The following is a 17,386-nucleotide window of genomic DNA, read 5'->3' as shown; positions in this document are numbered from 1 at the left end:
TGACTGTTTGTCCCGGTCGTTCGCCAGCGTGGTTCAGCTCGGTTTGGATTTCGCTGCCATGGCTTTTGACCAGGAGCACGACGAGAGTGTTTGCGCGCTCAAGTCTACAGTTTCAGACCTGCACTTGCAATGTGCTCCAGTTGGCGACACTGGCGTCACCTTGTGGTGCGACGTCTCTACTGGTGTTGCCCGCCCCTTGGTTCCGGCGCGCTGGCGGTGTAAGGTGTTCAATGCGGTACACAACCTCTCTCATCCCGGTCGGAAACCGTCTGCGAAGCTGGTCTCGCAGAAATTTGTGTGGCGAGGCTTTAAGAAAGATGTGCTGGCATGGGCCGATTCCTGCGTCGCTTGTCAACGGGCTAAAGTTCAGTGCCACGTCAAAACGCCCCTCGAACCTTTCGTCGTCCCGGAACGGCGTTTCGACCACATCAATGTGGACTTAGTGGGTCCTCTTCCGGTTTCCCATGGGTTCACGAACGTGCTCACCATGGTCGATAGGACCACACGTTGGCCTGAGGTGGTTCCTTTGTCATCCACGTCCACTGCTGATGTGGCTCGCGCATTTTTTGGGATGTGGGTCGCACGTTTTGGGACTCAGTCTGATATTTCTTCGGACCGTGGGGTGCAGTTCACGTCTGAGTTGTGGGGCGCGGTCGCCGAGAGCTTGGGGGGTTAAGCTGCACCGCACCACCGCGTATCACCCGCAAGCGAATGGACTGTGTGAACGTTTTCACCGCTCCATGAAGGCCTCCCTTCGCGCTTGTTTGAGTGACGGGGACTGGGTGGATAGGCTTCCTTGGATGTTGCTTGGTCTTCGGTGTGCGCCCAAGGAGGACCTGCACGCTTCTTCTGCGGAGTTGGTTTATGGCCAGGTTTTGCGCGTTCCCGCTGATTTTCTTCCTGATGCGACTGCCCCATGGTCTGCCGAAGGTCAAAGGGCAGGCCTGCTAGATTTTGCCCACAGATTTGCCCCGGTTCCGACCTCGCAGCACTGTGTGCCCAAAGTGCGTATTCCGTCCTCGTTGCGTTCCGCGAAATTCGTCTTTGTCAGACATGGTCCGCATCGCGGTCCGCTGCGCCCCCCGTATGACGGCCCTTTTAGACTTTTGGAGCATGGGGATAAGTGTTTAATTATAGACATCGGGGGCCGGAGAGAACTTGTGTCGATCGACAGGGTTAAGCCTGCTTGCATGATTCCTCCCTGCCGTTGGAGGTTGCTCAGCCTCCCCGCCAGGGTCGCCCCCCTGGTCTTCGTAGGTGTGGGTCGCCCGTTAGTTCCGAGCCCGGGGCGGACGCTTCGGCGTCTAAGTTCTCTGTCCCAGACGCTCGGGGCACCCCTTCCCCCTCCGTTTATGGCCCTGCCGCTCCTCTCCGGCGTACATGTCGGGGACGGGCAATCGTGCACCCCAGGTTTAAGGATTTTGTGTATGAGTGAAATCTGGGGGGGCTTGTGTGGCGTTACTATTTACATAGTTCACTTGGAGGAACGTGTAGTGAGAGAGTTCCGCCCGGACCCTTTAAGTTGTTACACTCAGCTCTGTTCCCCTGGTACCTCGTGCTTTGGTGTGCAAGTTCTGTTCTGTTGAGAAATAAATGTTTTCAAGTTTTGACCACGATACTCCGCCTCAGACTCCTTCCTGGCACAACAATCTAAAAGAAATATATAAAGAAAAACATTATTAAAACTATTATTGTAATTAAATAAACATGTACAGTTAACATCACAATGGAATGAATTGAATGAATTACAGTCTTAACTGAACTAGCGTTATACAAAAAATGACCACATTGATGTCCACATTGGACAAGCAATGAGCAATTATAATTGGCAATTACCACAAACAAGAAAAAGAGGGCTGCTAGAGCAGCAGGCTATGCACGCGGTAGATAAATAATTCAGTCAACTACAACCACAATGGACAGCAATCTCAAATCTTTGAACATTGAATGAGATTAATTTCAGAATGAACACTTAGCGATCCAATACAGTGCAACTTTGTACATTCACGCACTAGGCGCTACGTTAGCAATGGGATGCTACGAGCGGGGCTAACATGCTACAAGCTTTAAAAAATTATTAAAACTAGTACCACAAGCTTCACATATATGGTTACAGTACACGTGGCGAACATTATAACTTACTTATCACCGACGCACACTTTTATTTATGCAAATGCAGGCACAACAATACTCGTCCGAGGATGAACTTTATTCCCCAATCAAGGCCTTTTCAAGAAGACTGCGCATTTTCAAGAACACTCTGCGCATGCGCAGCAACACTGTTGTTTTAAAGGGCAACTGAAGACCTTTCCGGATTTTGGTGTAATTTTATGAATATAAACTTGGGACAAGTTCGTCAAAACAACCATGACATTATCAACACGTAATTGTAAGGATAATTTGCGTTTTTTTTTAGTTTTTTTGCACTCCGTTAATGGTCCCTTCGCAAACCCGGAAGTGTGACATAGGCAACAGAAGACTACCCACAGCTAACATAGCAGCAACAACGATGTCAGTGATATTTCCACCAAAGGTAACCATTCAGGTTCGCTCTTTCGTGACGCTACCGATGGCAAAGGCTCCCAGGAAAGATGAACTACAATTAATCCCTACATGTTTGAACCTGAGGCGTCAGATGACGGCGATTTACTTGACACAGCAGATGGCGTCATGACGCCAATTGACAGCTCGAAGAGGCAGTTCGCTCTCCAGCCTTCACAGCAGGGAATTCACGACACGTGTTTAATCAAGATTTTTTTTTCATAACTTGCAATAACAATTTTAACCAGCAGAGAGCAGGCTTAACGTCTGTATCACCCTTGCCTCGTCAGTAAACTGAAGGCATGGGGTGACGTATTACCAATCTTGAACCTGTGATAGTAGTCGGTACGAGAGCCAATGTTATCGCTTATTGTCACTCACTTGAGTAGGTTGATGAAAAGTAAAATTACAATAAACTCACCTAAAAGGTTACCATGAGTTCTGCAGAGGACTGCTCACGGAATCGAATTCTTGGGTGAGTTCCTTTTTTACCTGTGCTATGCTCATGATGCTATATTATGTAACCTTACTTCGTGTCATTATTAAATCGATTTCAGATTAAATAAACAATAAAACAGAATAAGAATATTTGCTTATTCAGTTAAACATTTGGGCTCCTCCAAAGAAACAATTTAAAAGCTGCTTGCTATCATGCTGCAAATACCTTCCTGTTCAGTATGTCTCCACTCAAATGATGACATAAAAATATGTATTAATAAAATTCAGATTCAAAAGTGCAAAAAAAAAAAAAAATTAAATTCAACACTTGTGGACCAGAGGATGGCCTCTAGGTGATGCTGTCGTTCTGAAAACTGCAATCTTCAAGTTCACCATCATGCGTCTAAAAATGGTGCTACTGAATACATTGATCCCTCATTTTTCGCGGTTAATGGGGACCAGAACCCACCGCGATAAGTTAAAAACCGCGAAGTAGCGACCGATCGTCTTGTTGCAAGGAGTCACGACTTGCTTAGTGTCCCTGGAAAACAACATTGAGGCGGCCTTTCGGATGTTCGCCTCGTCTTTTTTTATGTAACGAACGGTTGATTCGTTTAGTCCGTAATGCCGCGCAACAGACACATAGCTGTGGCCAACATTAAGCATGTCCAGTAATTGAACTTTGTTGCGCATTGTCTTCATTTTTCTTTTGTTCTTGGGTTCGCTAGAGGATTGGGCAGGCGGAGGACGCTTTGGAACCATTATCCTTCGATAGCAGCAAGGTTAAACATCTCGGCCAATCAGCTTGCGATATTCCCGTGTGATGCTGTCCAATGAATCAGAGCGGTGGAATATGAGTTGGGCGGGCTCTCCTTGCAGAACTTCAGCAATCGTTGCCATGTTGGAAAGGACTCCAGAGCCATGTAGCTTGACTCGCTCAACTCAAACTCCGCCTAGTTCACGCCCGCCCACTGAGTTTGATAAGCCTATGACAGATAAAATTATTTCATGCGGCCCACACAGGGAACAAGAATGTGCAAGTGCAAGAATGAGATAAAAAGTGAAATAAATAAATGTTGAAATATATCAATAAATTATGAAATAAATAAAAATTGAAATAAATCAATGAAAATTTAAATAAATATATATTGGAATAAATAAATAAATGTTAAATAAATAAATAAATGTTGAAAAATAAATAAACATTGAAATAAAAAATAAAATAAATATAAAAGAAATAAATACAAATTGGAATAGATAAATGACAAGTGAAAAATATAAAAATTGAAATAAATAAACGTTGAAATAAATATTGAAATGAATAAATATTGAAATAGAAGAATTGTAATAACACTTTTAATTTTTTATTCAATTGTGCATTTATTCATTTAATTTTTGCACACCTGGTCCTTCATAGACTACACCCTGAACTGGTTGCCAGACACAGAAGCACAATCATTCACACTCACATTTGTACTGTCATGATCCCACTCTGACTGGACAGAATCGGGTGAATGCATCACTACACCATCTGTGGCGCTTTTTAGGAAATGTTTCTCATATTATAATTTATGCATTATCTGGCATTCAACTTCTGACATTGTTGAAAGAGAAGAAAGAGAGACGAAGATGATGATTTTTGTAGAAGTAGAACATCAAGATGGCAGCGCCTGACAAAAGCACAATGAGGCCTTGTGGCCTTTTTGTTTGTGGTGCCGGTTCCGGTCTGCGGCTTCGGAAAGGCTGGTGAACTCGCTCCCACAGGTTGAGAATTGCCCCACGGGCTCCTTCCCAATTGCCCGGTCCGCATAGGCGGAACTGATAAGGGGTGCTCGGGCCCAGGAGGACCTGCCATGCCAGCTTCGGGTCAGTCAGGAAGAGCCGTAAGAGGTTGGGTTGCACCCCCACATCCTTGACCAGGGAGTCAATGTAGGTTGGGATGTCCACCTGCAGGGGGTTCTTTTCGGCATTAGTGAACCTAAATTCAAACAAAATCAAACATAAGTTAAAGTTTGGTAATATTTGTTGTTAATTTAAAAACATTTAAAACTATTAGTGAAAATATAAGTAAAAAATTAAATATTACAATTTACAATAATTAATTTAATGTTCAATTTGGTGTAAAAACATTTTAACAATAAAATAAATTACAAATGTAAATAAATATGAACATTGTGAATATAGATATATATATATTATGTATGTATATATACTGTATATATATTTGATTGTGGATAAATAAAGAAAATGTATCATATTTGTTAAATACAGAAAAAACTAAGCAATTAACATTTTAAATTTCATTTTGATGAAGGTTTGGCAGCTTAATTTTCTGTAAACAAATTGGAAATATCAAAATGAACTCATTTATTGTAGACAGCTAATAATTAATTAAATAACACTTAATTAAGCAGTAACCGTAAAACACAAGAAACTGTAAAAGAAAATATTTTTAACTCTTAAATAATTGTTTTTTGTAAAAAAGTACATCTAAAAAATGTTTTAATTAACACCTAACATTTGATATTATTTTATGAAATAATTAGTGATGTAATTTAGTGTAAATATTCAAATAAAAGTACAAACATACATGCATACCTTTTGCACACAGTTGCCATTTCTTTCTCAATGTACTTTGCCATGACTTCTTGTGACGGGAGACTAATCAAACCTGCACGAGGACACAAAAAGAAATAGTAAGCCCCTTTCACACACACATATCCCTGTAAATTCCTGTGTAAGGTGATGCGGGATTTACTCGCATCATTGCTTTCGCGCATGAAGAGCTATTCTGGGAATGACGCAAGTTGCACTTTTTCAACGACTTATCCCGTGTTGCCCACTCGGCGCTCTCTGTACAGGTAGGGCTGCTGGCGCGATTTTATAACCCGGACATTACGTCATTTTTGGTCGGCATCGGCTGTCAAATTCTGTTTGTCAGATCGTGCTTTGTTACAGAGGGGAACATTCCCGACGTCGTACCTGCAGCCAATTCAAGCTCATCAAGACTGTATTTAAGCCCAGGCGATCCAAGAGAAGGGTGCCGAGATATACCTTGCCGGGCGCCATTCAACACCTTGTACTCTCGAATTTCGTGCATTTGCTAGCTTGTTCGTCTGCCACCCTTGTTTTGAAATCCCCTACGTTGTGCTGGTATTTGAGTGTATTTGTTTTTGTCTATACCTACCGCTTAGGTTAGTATTATTGATCCCCGTCAACCTACTGTCATGGACCCACTGTGTTAGTCCCCCTTTTCCGTGATTGCGTGTATTTTTGTTTGTTTTTAATAAAACCTTGAACGCGTCCCTCCTTTGTATTCTGATTTGACGTACAACCTTTTTTCCGCAGTTGCGGATCCTAACGTCGGCAACAAAATAAACCACACATATCCAAAGATGGACAATGGACTCTCTTCCATGTTCTACGATCCAGTACCAATTTAATTTTGTTATGTTTTCAGTTTAATGTACAGTAGCTATTTCCAGCTAGCTATGTTGATAATTGCGATGTTTGTTTACCGCTTTTCGTCTTACTGTGAAGAAAGAGGACGTAATGATTAGCCCACCATGATATACAGTGGGGCTGATAAGTATTTAGTCAACCACCAATTGTGCAAGTTCTCCTACTTGAAAAGATTAGAGAGACCTGTAATTGTCAACATGGTTAAACCTAAACCATGAGAGATAGAATGTGGGGAAAAAAACAGAAAATCACATTGTTTGATTTTTGAATAATTTATTTCCAAATTAGAGTGGAAAATAAGTATTTGGTCACCTAGAAACAAGCAAGATTTCTGGCTGTCAAAGAGGTCTAACTTCTTCTAACGAGGTCCACTCTTTACCTGTATTAATGGCACCTGTTTTAACTCATTATTGCTATAAAAGACACCTGTCCACAACCTCTCAGTCAGTCACACTCCAAACTCCACTATGGCCAAGACCAAAGAGCTGTCGAAGGACACCAGAGACAAAATTGTATACCTGCACCAGGCTAGGAAGACTGAATCTGCAATAGGTAAAACGCTTGGTGTAAAGAAATCAACTGTAGGAGCAATTATTAGAAAATGGAAGACATACAAGACCACTGATAATCTCCCTCGATCTGGGGCTCCATGCAAGATCTCACCCCATGGCGTCAAAATGATAACGAGAACGGTGAGCAAAATCCCAGAACCACACCGGGGGACCTAGTGAATGACCTACAGAGAGCTGGGACCACAGTAATAAAGGCTACTATCAGTAACACAATGCGCAGCCAGGGACTCAAATCCTGCACTGCCAGACGTGTCCCCCTGCTGAAGAAAGTACACATTCAGGCCCGTCTGCGGTTCGCTAGAGAGCATTTGGATGATCCAGAAGAGGACTGGGAGAATGTGGTATGGTCAGATGAAACCAAAATAGAACTTTTTGGTAGAAACCCAGGTTGTCTTGTTTGGAGGAGAAAGAATACTGAATTGCATCCGAAGAACACCATTCCCACTGTGAAGCATGGGGGAGGAAACATCATGCTTTGGGGCTGTTTTTCTGCGAAGGGACCAGGACGGCTGATCTGTGTAAAGGGAAGAATGAATGGGGCCATGTTTCGAGAGATTTTGAGTGAAAATCTTCTTCCATCAGCAAGGGCATTGAAAATGAGACGTGGCTGGGTCTTTCAGCATGGCAATGATCCCAAACACACAGCCAGGGCAACAAAGGAGTGGCTTCGTAAGAAGCATTTCAAGGTCCTGGAGTGGCCTAGCCAGTTTCCAGATCTCAACTCCATAGAAAATCTGTGGAGGGAGTTGAAAGTCCGTGTTGCCCAACGACAGCCCCAAAACAACACTGCTCTAGAGGAGATCTGGATGGAGGAATGGGTCAAAATACCAGAAACAGTGTGTGAAAAGCTTGTGAAGAGTTACAGAAAACGTTTGGCCTCCGTCATTGCCAACAAATGGTACATAACAGAGTATTGAGATGAACTTTGATTGATGGTCAGACAATACGTTTGTTTACTTGACTGAATTAATTTGGGATATTGGGAGCTACTTCTACGTTTGGATTTTACTTTTGTTGCACCTCTACACCTCAATTTTTCCAGCAAAAATGTTTTGTTTGTTTTTTACAGTCTGCAGAAAAAATATATACTCATTTAAAGTTAAAAGAATTCTGTGATTTCAGACTGTATCTGAATGTAAGAAGTGACTTTGAGATAGATTGAGGGCTAGAAAGACAGACTTCTGTGGTGCACCTTTAAAAATTCTTGTGGCCCAGCGTGCCTGCAACTCTGCCAGCCGGTTGACGGGGCCGTTGCCGTCAATCAAGCCAATCAGGGCAAGCGTGGGTGGGGCAAGCCCGAGCGCAAACACATGGCGGTAGACGCGGTGTTGGGGGCCAGGACCACACTTGAACTGCAGGTCGGAGGGCAGGAAGGGAAAGCCGTAGTTGTAGCCTGTGGCGAACACCACCACGTCCACCTTCCACATCAGACAAAAGTTCAGTATACAGTGCACTACTATATATAGCAAAGAGGGAATGATTCCAAACCCAGCCACGAACCTTTTTTACCACTGTACCATCGTCAAAGATAGCATCAGAACCCTCGAAACGTTTCAGGTTGGGTTTGACCTGCACACGTCCCGTGATAATGCGAGCCGGCAAGTCGTCATTTACCACAGGAACTTGAGAAAGAAAGCTGATAAAAACAATAATCATTCTCTTATCCTGTCCTGACATCACTCTCTGATAGATCGGTCGCCTCACTCGTGTGTCGGTCTGATTCCATAGAGTTGGTGATCAAAGAATTGATTGATCTTCTTCTCCGTCATGCGGTTGACCCATGAAGGAAACAGTTTCAGCTTCAGCAAGTCCAAGCGGCTTGTTCCGAAAAGGTCCTGTGGGAGACCACCGGGCCCCACGCGGCCGAGCACCCATGCGCCACTCCTGGTGCTGAGGTACACCTGCAAGAAGAGAATTGAAACCTAGCTTCTCCTCCAGCGTCTGCAGCAGTTATTACCTTCTCGGCCACGCGACTGATATCCACTGCAATGTCGCCTCCGGAGTTGCCCATGCCAACCACTACCACCCGTTTACCCTCAAGGCCCTCAGGGCTGCGGTATTCCCAACTGTGGAAATATTTACCTTCAAAGCTGTCTATACCTGAAAACACAAAAAATCTATATACATTGAGTAGCAGAACTATTTGCACCCATTGTGATTTTGCAAGTTCACTCACTTAGAAAATAGAGGTCTGAAATTTCAATCATACTTGCATTTCCACTCATAGAGACATAATCTAAAAAAAATCCAGAAATCACATTTTATAATTTTTAAAATAATTTATTTGTAATTTACTGGGGTTCATAAGTATTTGCACCCCTGAGAGAAAGATTAATTATGACACTCAAACAGTTGTCGGTCTACCTAAAAAAAAGAGTAACCACCCACCCACCACCCGTTTTAGCTCATTATTGTCACCTGTGCACCCCACAGTCAGTCATAATCCAACTGCTACCATGGGTAAGAATAAAGAGCTGTCCAAGGACACCAGAGACAGAATTGTAGACCTTTACCAGGATGCAGAGGGTTACGGGGCAATTGCAAAGCAGCTTGGTGATATAAGATCCACCGGTGGAGCAATTATTAGGAAATGGAAGAAGCTAAACATGACTGTCAATCTTTCTCGGACTGGGGCTCTATGCAAGATCTACCTCGTATGGTCTCAATGATCCTTAAAATGGAGAATTATCAGCCAAGAACTACACAGGAGGAGCTGGTCAATGACCTGAAAGCAGCTGAGATCACAATTTCAAAGGTTACTGTTGGTAATACACTAAGAGGTCATGGTTTAAAATCATGCATGGCATGGAAGGTTCCCCTGCTTAAAACAGCAAATGGCTAGGCCCATTTTAAGTTTGCCATTGACCATTTGGGTGATCCAGAAGAGTCATGGGAGAAAGTCATGTGGTCATATGAGATCAAAATTGAAGTTTTTGGTCTTAATTCCACTCATAGTGTTAGGAAGAAGAAGAATGATGAGTAGTATCCCAAGAACACCGTCCCTACTGTGAAGCACGTGGTAGCTTCATTCTTTGAGGGTGTTTTTCTGTATATGGGACTAGACGACTGCACTGTATTAAGGAGATGATGACCAGGGCCATGTATTGTGAAATTTTGGGGAATAACCTCGTTTCCTCAGTTAAAGCATTGAAAATGGGTCGTGACTGGGTCTTCCAACAGCAGACAGCCAGAATAACCAAGGATTGTCTTTGTAAAAAGCATATTAAGGTTCTCGAGTGGCCTAGCCAGTCTCCAGACCTCAACCCGATAGAAAATCTTTGTATGAAGCTGAAACTTCGTGCTTCTCAACGACAGCCCCAAAACCTGACAGAACTACAGAAAATTGGTGTGGAAGAATGGGCCAAAAATCCTGTTTCTATATGTAAAAACCTGGTGAACTACAAAAAACGACTGACCTCTGTAATTGCAAACAAAGGCTTCTGCACTAAATATTAGCACTGATTTTCTCAGGGGTACAAATACTTATGAACCCCAGTAAATTATAAATCAATTATTGAAAATCATTCAATCTACATTATGGATTAAAAAAAAATTATGTCATCTATGATTGAAATTTCAGACTTCTACCTATTTTCTAAGTGGGTGAACTTGCAAAATCACAAGGGGTGCAAATATTTCTGCTCCTCACTGTATGTGTGTTTACAGTGTAAAAAATTCAATAGGCAAAAAAAGATTGTTTGTAGGAAGACCCATCAAGAGGAATTAGAATCACCAGGTGCTTGTACAGGTACCTGGAAAGTCTTTGAGTGGCAGATTTGGCGTGGCATAGTGTCCTGTGCAGACCATCACGGCGTCGAAAACATGACTCTCCCGTTGGCCGTCATGCCGCTCAGTCTCCACCTCCCAACGACCGCTGGAGGCAAAATCAGGAGTTTGCCGCACACCGACCACAGTGGTCTAGATGGAATGCACCATTAAGCCTTTCATGTATGAATTGTTTTTTTTTTCTTTAACGTTTTAATTGTATTTATGTAGGATAGAGAAGTCCACGGAACAATATTTTGTGCCCCCCATTTGACATCCCTATTGTATATATTTGGGTCGCATGCACGTATTTTGCGATGGGCAAGAAAAAAAATGTACAAATAATTTTGAATTACTGTAAATGCATTTTCGGGAAAAAAAAAACTTTTAAATTGTAATTGTAATAAATTAAAAGAAGTAGAATAAAAACAAATCCAAACAAGTGTAGCCCATGTGTGTTTTGCCAAGGCAGTTTTATTTATTTGCTTGTTTAATGAATCTGATGTGACCTCGCATATCTTAACTCTGTGGCTGCCATTGACAGCAATAGACGTCCAATCCATTTAACTGTGGTTTAGGGGTGGTAGCTCTCCCAGTTCAATAGGTGTTTTCAATATCAATTTCCCTGTAATTATTACAACTAAGGCTGTCAAACGATTAAAATTTTTAATCGAGTTAATCACAGCTTAAAAACGAATTAATCGTAATTAATCGCAATTCAAACCATCTCTAAAATATGCCATATTTTACTATAAATTATTGTTGGAATGAAAAGATAAGACACAAGATGGACATAAACATTCAACATACTGTACATAAGTACTGTATTTGTCTATTATAACAATAAATCCACAAGATCGCATTAACATTATTAACATTTAATCTATTAAAGGGATCCATGGATAGAAAAACTTGTAGTTCTTAAAAGATAAACCTGAGAACAAGTTATAGTAATTTTATATTAAAACCCCTCTTAATGTTTTCGTTTTAATAAAATTTGTAAAATTTTAAATTAAAAAAAAAACTAATATATAATAAACTAAGAGCTCGCTATATGGGCTCCCTGCCATTCTTCCACAGTGTCTTTAACTACGCAAGGTAGTGATTGAAATACACCACAAGGTGTCAATGACAAGTTTTAAATTAATTAGAGATATAGCCAAGGCAAAGTGAGTTTTATGTGTATTTTGCATAGCTATTTTGATTGGGAATGCAAGTTGTCTTTGCATTGAGCGCTTTTCTTTTTGTGAACATTATTTTTTTGAGGGATAGGAATATTATTTTTGTTGTGCTTTCACTAAATGGTACTGTAGCGACTTAACTGTTCCGCCCAAATGCATGATGAGAAGTTGGGCAACCATGACTGCCAGTGGTGGCTGCAAATGGTACATGATCTGCATTGTGTTCAATAAAGCGTGTTAAGAAAAAAAACGTCTCCTGTCATTCTTCCCCACGTCGCTCGCCACAATAGTTATGTTTATTGTGAAAGAGTTGCCAAAGCTTGTGTCAATAAAAGATGCGGCCCAATGAATGCCTGTGTCCACTCGCAGTTCCCTGCCTTTTCGCTCTCAGTGTGCTAAAACGGCATCGTTGTAAACTGTTTGAGGCAATGCATGAGCTAGTCGTTCGGTGCATGCATTAATAGCGGCAAATATTTTAATGTGATTCATTAAAAAAAAAAAAATACCGCTTGTTAACGCAATAAATTTGACAGCACTAATTACAACACATACTCTCTGACCTGTGCTGGCAGTGAATGAGTTAAGCGAATGATACCTTTTGAATAGATTCCCACTACAGTGAACACTGTCCCTGAAAGGGTTAATAACTACTTTAAACTTCCCTTACAGGTAATGTTTGAATTGAATATTCTTGACATACTTTATTTTGCTAATTTACACACACCTGCAAGTGGATGTGCTGCAGCAGGCCGAAGGTTTGCGCGTATTGGCGTAGGTAGAGCAGCACCTCAGAGTGGTGCATATTGTTGGGGAAGTGGGCGGGTGGTGGGAAGTCGCTGAAGGCCATCATCTCCTTGGAAGTGTTGATGACGACTGACTGGTAGATGTTGGCCCGCCCCGGCTCCGGTTTATTCTGCAAGGATCCCAAATGGAAGGGTTAGAAGAGTGGGCCATGGAAAAGCAGTAGAAAAGAAGGCTAGACACCAATAAAAATGTACAGTATGTGGTATTTTTGAGGGGAAAAAAAAAAAAAAGTTTGGAGGGTGATGACTGCAGCTATGTCTCCTGTTAATCACTCACTCACTCACTCACTGAGTCACAAACTAGCATGTAAGATTTTATATCATACTTTGTCTTTTATAATTTTGAAAATAATTTAAAAAAATTCTTAAAAGGCAGCTTCAAGTCTTTTATTTATTTATTTATTTTTAATTGTTCGGTGCCAATTTTCTGGCCGAAGTTAAGAATTTTTCCATTTTAGTGTTTTACGGAACACCAGAATGTAAAATTCTATGAACTACTTTAATTTTCGGACTATAAGGTGCACCTGACTATAAGCCGCCAACCACCAAATTTGACACAAAAACGACATTCGTTCATAGATAAGCTGCTCTGGACTATTAGCCGCAGCTGTCCTCACTGTATAATGGGATATTTACACCAAAAGATATCAACCAGTAACACCTCATTTGACAGTGGCATCATAAGATTGACATCAGACCAAATGAACTCCATGAAGCTTTTAACCAATTGGCTGCAAAACGGAATTGCTTCAAGAAGCTTCATTTGGCCATCACTATTCTCTTGGGGGAGAAAGTCAACCTCTGCTGCCACCTGCTGTCAACACTGTTGTTATCCAACATGCCTCCTAGCATGCATTGCAGCGCTACAGATGTAAATTGCAATCAAAATACATGTTCTATGCTAATTATTTCTTCAGTTACTGTTGTAGTTATTTCAATAATTGCTAGTTATGGTATGTGGTAACACTTTAAGCCCATCATAACTATGACATGACACTGCCGTGAGCATTATTAAATGCTTACGACGGATGTCATTTTGTGTCATCCGGTAAATTATCTCACTTTTGAATAGATGTAAAAGATCCGAGTTGGACATAAATGGAGATAGTGACCGGATGACACAAAATGACAACTGTCATAAGCATTCAATAATGCCCGTGATAGTGTCATGCCATAATTATGATGGTCTTATGGCAGTCTTGTGTCGCCGCTGTCAAATAAAGTGTTACCTATCAACCCAAATAAATGAACAAATAAGCCAGATTGGACTATAAGACGCAGGATTCAAAATGAGGGGAAAAAGTAGCGGCCTATAGTCCAAAAATTACGGTAATGGTACACAGGTGAGAACGAATGTACTTCCAGTACTTGTTTTGTTAAATTTTCTCGATCTCAATCAAGCATTCATTATAAACCTGCATTCTCCTCACCTTAAACCTCCACAGACCACCGATGTCGGGGCCGCTCTCGAAGCAAGTGGGCTCAAGACCTTCATCCAAGCAGGACTTGATACTGGTCAGACCCGACGGCCCTGCACCTAGAACAGCCACCGTCCGAACCATGCTGCAACTTGGTGAAGGGAAGCAAATACACACGACCATAAAAGTGAGTAACTGACTGACAGACTACCTGAGGAGGTTGGACAACTTTACTTTGCTGCAAAAATGTGTATGGTATTCAATAATTGTGTGATATTGCATAGAGATGTCAACACAAAGACTCAAAACAGTGTCAAAATATATGTCTAAAAGTGCAGATTGTTAGCCTTTGATAAAAGTGCAAGATTTGTATTTTGTTGTTCATCTAAGGAAGAGAGCAGGCTTCCAACTTCTTTGTTAACACTAGTTTTAAGTTGATGTACAACCACAGTGGATAGGTGCTATGAATGTGTAACTTTTTTGTGACAAGGTGCAATTGTACCATGGCATCATGCTTTAATGCAGGGGTCTCCAAACTGTTCCACATTGGGCCGCAGTGGGTGCAGGATTTCATTCCAACCAAACAAGACAAAACCTTTTCATCAATCTAGTGTCTTACAAATTTAATCAGTTGATTGCAGTCAGGTGCTGCTTGTTTTAGCAGAATCCTCATTGGTTAAACCAGGGGTCGGGAACCTATGGCTCGCGAGCCAGATCTGGCTCTTTTGACGGCTGCATCTGGCTCGCAGACAAATCTTTGATTATTAAAAAAAAAAAAAAAAAGAATAAAAAGTTTCGTTATACTCCTTTGCGCATTGTGCAAAATGGCGACGGTCACCGGTGACTAGAAAGCCGGTTCGCAGTAATTTTAGAGAGAAAGTGACAAACATACATGTCCTTGTGTCTATATATCAATGTATCTATCTATCAATTACAATGGCAACGCAGATGAGGCAGAGACAGTGTTCAAGTGGGGTTGCCGTATTTTGCTGTCGAAAATAGCGGCTGATGTGCGCATGTGCGTGAAGTAAACTTCCCTCGTTTTTAGTTATGTTTTCTGCGTTTGTCAGCTAATTTTAGAAACCCTTTTGAAAAGATGGCCAAAAGAAAAAAAAGACGAGGAATATCGTACTTTTCAGCAGGAATGGACGGAGGAATTTGCCTTTGTGGAGAGAGCAGGTTCTGCGGTGTGTCTAATACTGTGTGTAATGATAAAATTGCATCTATGACAAGGTCAAATATTAAAGCTGCACTTCGACACCAGCCATACTACATTACCATCAAAATATCCTGCGGGTGTTAACAGAGACAAAGCATGTCAAGAGCTATTATCAAGTGTGCAAGCTAGTCAGCAGCAACTCCGTGTTTGGACCCAACAAGGTGACTGGAATTCGGCTAGCTTTGCTAGCGCTTTAACAATTGTGATAAAAGGAAAGTCTTTCACAGATGGGGAGTATGCCAAAGCATTCATGCTTGATGTTGCCAATGAACTTTTTGAAGACTTTTCGGATAAAGACAAGATAATTAAACATATAAAAGGCATGCATCTGTCGGCAAGAACTGTTCACGATCGTATATTCATGAGAAATGTAGCTCTGACCTGGTTCACCCAATTTGTTTGGTCTTATTAATGTTCCGTCCCCAGCAAAAAGTGTACATGCAGGTTATGTTATTATACTGTCCCTACCAATGTTGAAACCAAACTTACACCCTTGCTTCATGGACTTGTAGAACAAGTACAGTACATGCAAGTACACGTATTTGTAGTGCAAGTAACCACAAATAAATATACTTGTAGTACTGTACAACTACATGTAAAGACACGTACTGCACTTGTTGTGTATGTAAACACAAGTACACATGGTGTAGTACAAGTAAACATACCTACAGTACAGGTGCACAATGTGCTATATGGCACTGATGATGTATTCGGCTGTCTTTGGTATTGACGCATTGACGTTTATGGCCATCAATGCCATTGACATATGTGGTCGTCCTTGGCATTGACATAAATTGTTGTCATTGGGATTGAAGTACAGTATACGGCGATCAATGGCATTTGGTATATGAAATTGACCATCCAGAAATGGTATTTTCTAGTTGATGAAGGCTAAATACACTATGTAATTACTAAATGTGCCTAAAACACTACACTTTTTTTACCGGTATACATGTCCTTGTTGGGGTCATCTGTGTACCACTTAGATTGGTCACCAGCCAATCACAGGGCACATATGAAAATTAATGACCAATCACATTATTTTTTTCATGGAATGTACATGACCAGAGGATCTTACCTTTTTAAATACCAACCTTTTACCTTACTGTTCACAAGATGTACAAGCCATTTTATGTAATTTAAAGGTACTGTATTCTTACATTCCACTACCTGTCACACCTTTGATTTTGCTCCGAGACTTGTCTGTGAACGCCATGAACGAACTGTTAACACTCCAGGTATTAAATACGACACAAAAGTAATCGCCGGTTTGCACATTATATCATCTCTGGACAGAGAATTATATGTACAAATTTACTTAATATGATAAGCAGTTTTGAAGTTATCTTACCTTTCTGACAATACCGGTGTTCTGCCAAGAGTAGGAAGGAATTTCACAACACTGACCTTACCTTACCTGGGACTCCCGCCTACGTCAGAGCTATGCAAGCTATGCACCATGAAGCGGTGACATGCAATGAGTTGGATACCCCTGGTTTACATTAGGTGTGTATATGGGTGTGTGCACACAATGTTTCTGTTAGGACTTGTTTGTTTCCTCCCAGTGTGGTTGGTCCCCGTGATTACCCATTGATTTCACCCGTTGTGCCTGCTCCTTGTGTATCCACCAATCTGCTTCCTCTCGTGTCATCCACCTGTGCCTCATTGTTCCGTTATAAATGTTCCCCGTTTTGGTTCAGACCTTGTAGCGACATTATCCATGCTCAGGTCAGCGTTTGAGCTCCTTGTGTTCCTGTGCCCCAATCATTGCTTTTTTAATGCTGTAAAGGACTACCGCAATTTTCGGACTATAAGCCGCTACTTTTTTCCCTCATTTTGCATCCTGCGCCCTATAGTCCAATGCGGCTTATTTGTTGATTTATTTGGGTTAATAGGTAACACTTTATTTGACAGCGGCGTCATAAGGCTGTCATAAGACCGCCATAATCATAACATGACACTATCATGGGCATTACTGAATGACAGT

At 41.5% G+C, this 17,386-nt stretch overlaps 1 protein-coding gene across 2 annotated transcripts; it reads right to left on the bottom strand.

The window, feature by feature from the left end:
- Nucleotides 1-4,359: 4,359 nt before the first annotated feature.
- LOC130919118 (flavin-containing monooxygenase 5-like) lies at nucleotides 4,360-16,812 on the bottom strand. 2 transcript variants are annotated; one of them, XM_057841556.1, is made up of 10 exons: nucleotides 16,751-16,812; nucleotides 14,193-14,331; nucleotides 12,684-12,872; nucleotides 10,766-10,931; nucleotides 8,971-9,113; nucleotides 8,718-8,914; nucleotides 8,514-8,649; nucleotides 8,206-8,431; nucleotides 5,578-5,650; nucleotides 4,360-4,957 (listed from the first exon to the last, which is right to left on the bottom strand). In XM_057841556.1, exons 2-10 carry the CDS (start codon nucleotides 14,322-14,324, stop codon nucleotides 4,567-4,569), a joined length of 1,653 nt encoding a protein of 550 aa, XP_057697539.1. In that variant the 5' UTR covers nucleotides 14,325-14,331; nucleotides 16,751-16,812; the 3' UTR covers nucleotides 4,360-4,566. The 2 variants fall into 2 exon arrangements, with proteins under 2 accessions (XP_057697539.1, XP_057697538.1); XM_057841555.1 differs by lacking the exon at nucleotides 16,751-16,812 and adding an exon at nucleotides 14,683-14,819.
- Nucleotides 16,813-17,386: the final 574 nt, after the last annotated feature.

Source organism: Corythoichthys intestinalis, chromosome 7 (genome assembly GCF_030265065.1).
Source record: "Corythoichthys intestinalis isolate RoL2023-P3 chromosome 7, ASM3026506v1, whole genome shotgun sequence".
Classification (NCBI taxonomy): domain Eukaryota; kingdom Metazoa; phylum Chordata; class Actinopteri; order Syngnathiformes; family Syngnathidae; genus Corythoichthys; species Corythoichthys intestinalis.
The sequence above is the reverse complement of the archived record's forward strand: the minus strand, read 5'-3'. Positions and strand labels throughout refer to the sequence as shown.

What these genes read in the sequence shown, in the direction of transcription:
- LOC130919118 (XM_057841555.1), bottom strand. An exon ending in GCCACTCAAAGACTTTCCAG is followed by an intron (nt 9,114 to 10,765) that starts GTACCTGTACAA and finishes TTGTGTTTTCAG; the next exon opens with GTATAGACAGCTTTGAAGGT. An exon ending in GGCCACAAGAATTTTTAAAG is followed by an intron (nt 5,651 to 8,205) that starts GTGCACCACAGA and finishes GTCCTCGTGCAG; the next exon opens with GTTTGATTAGTCTCCCGTCA.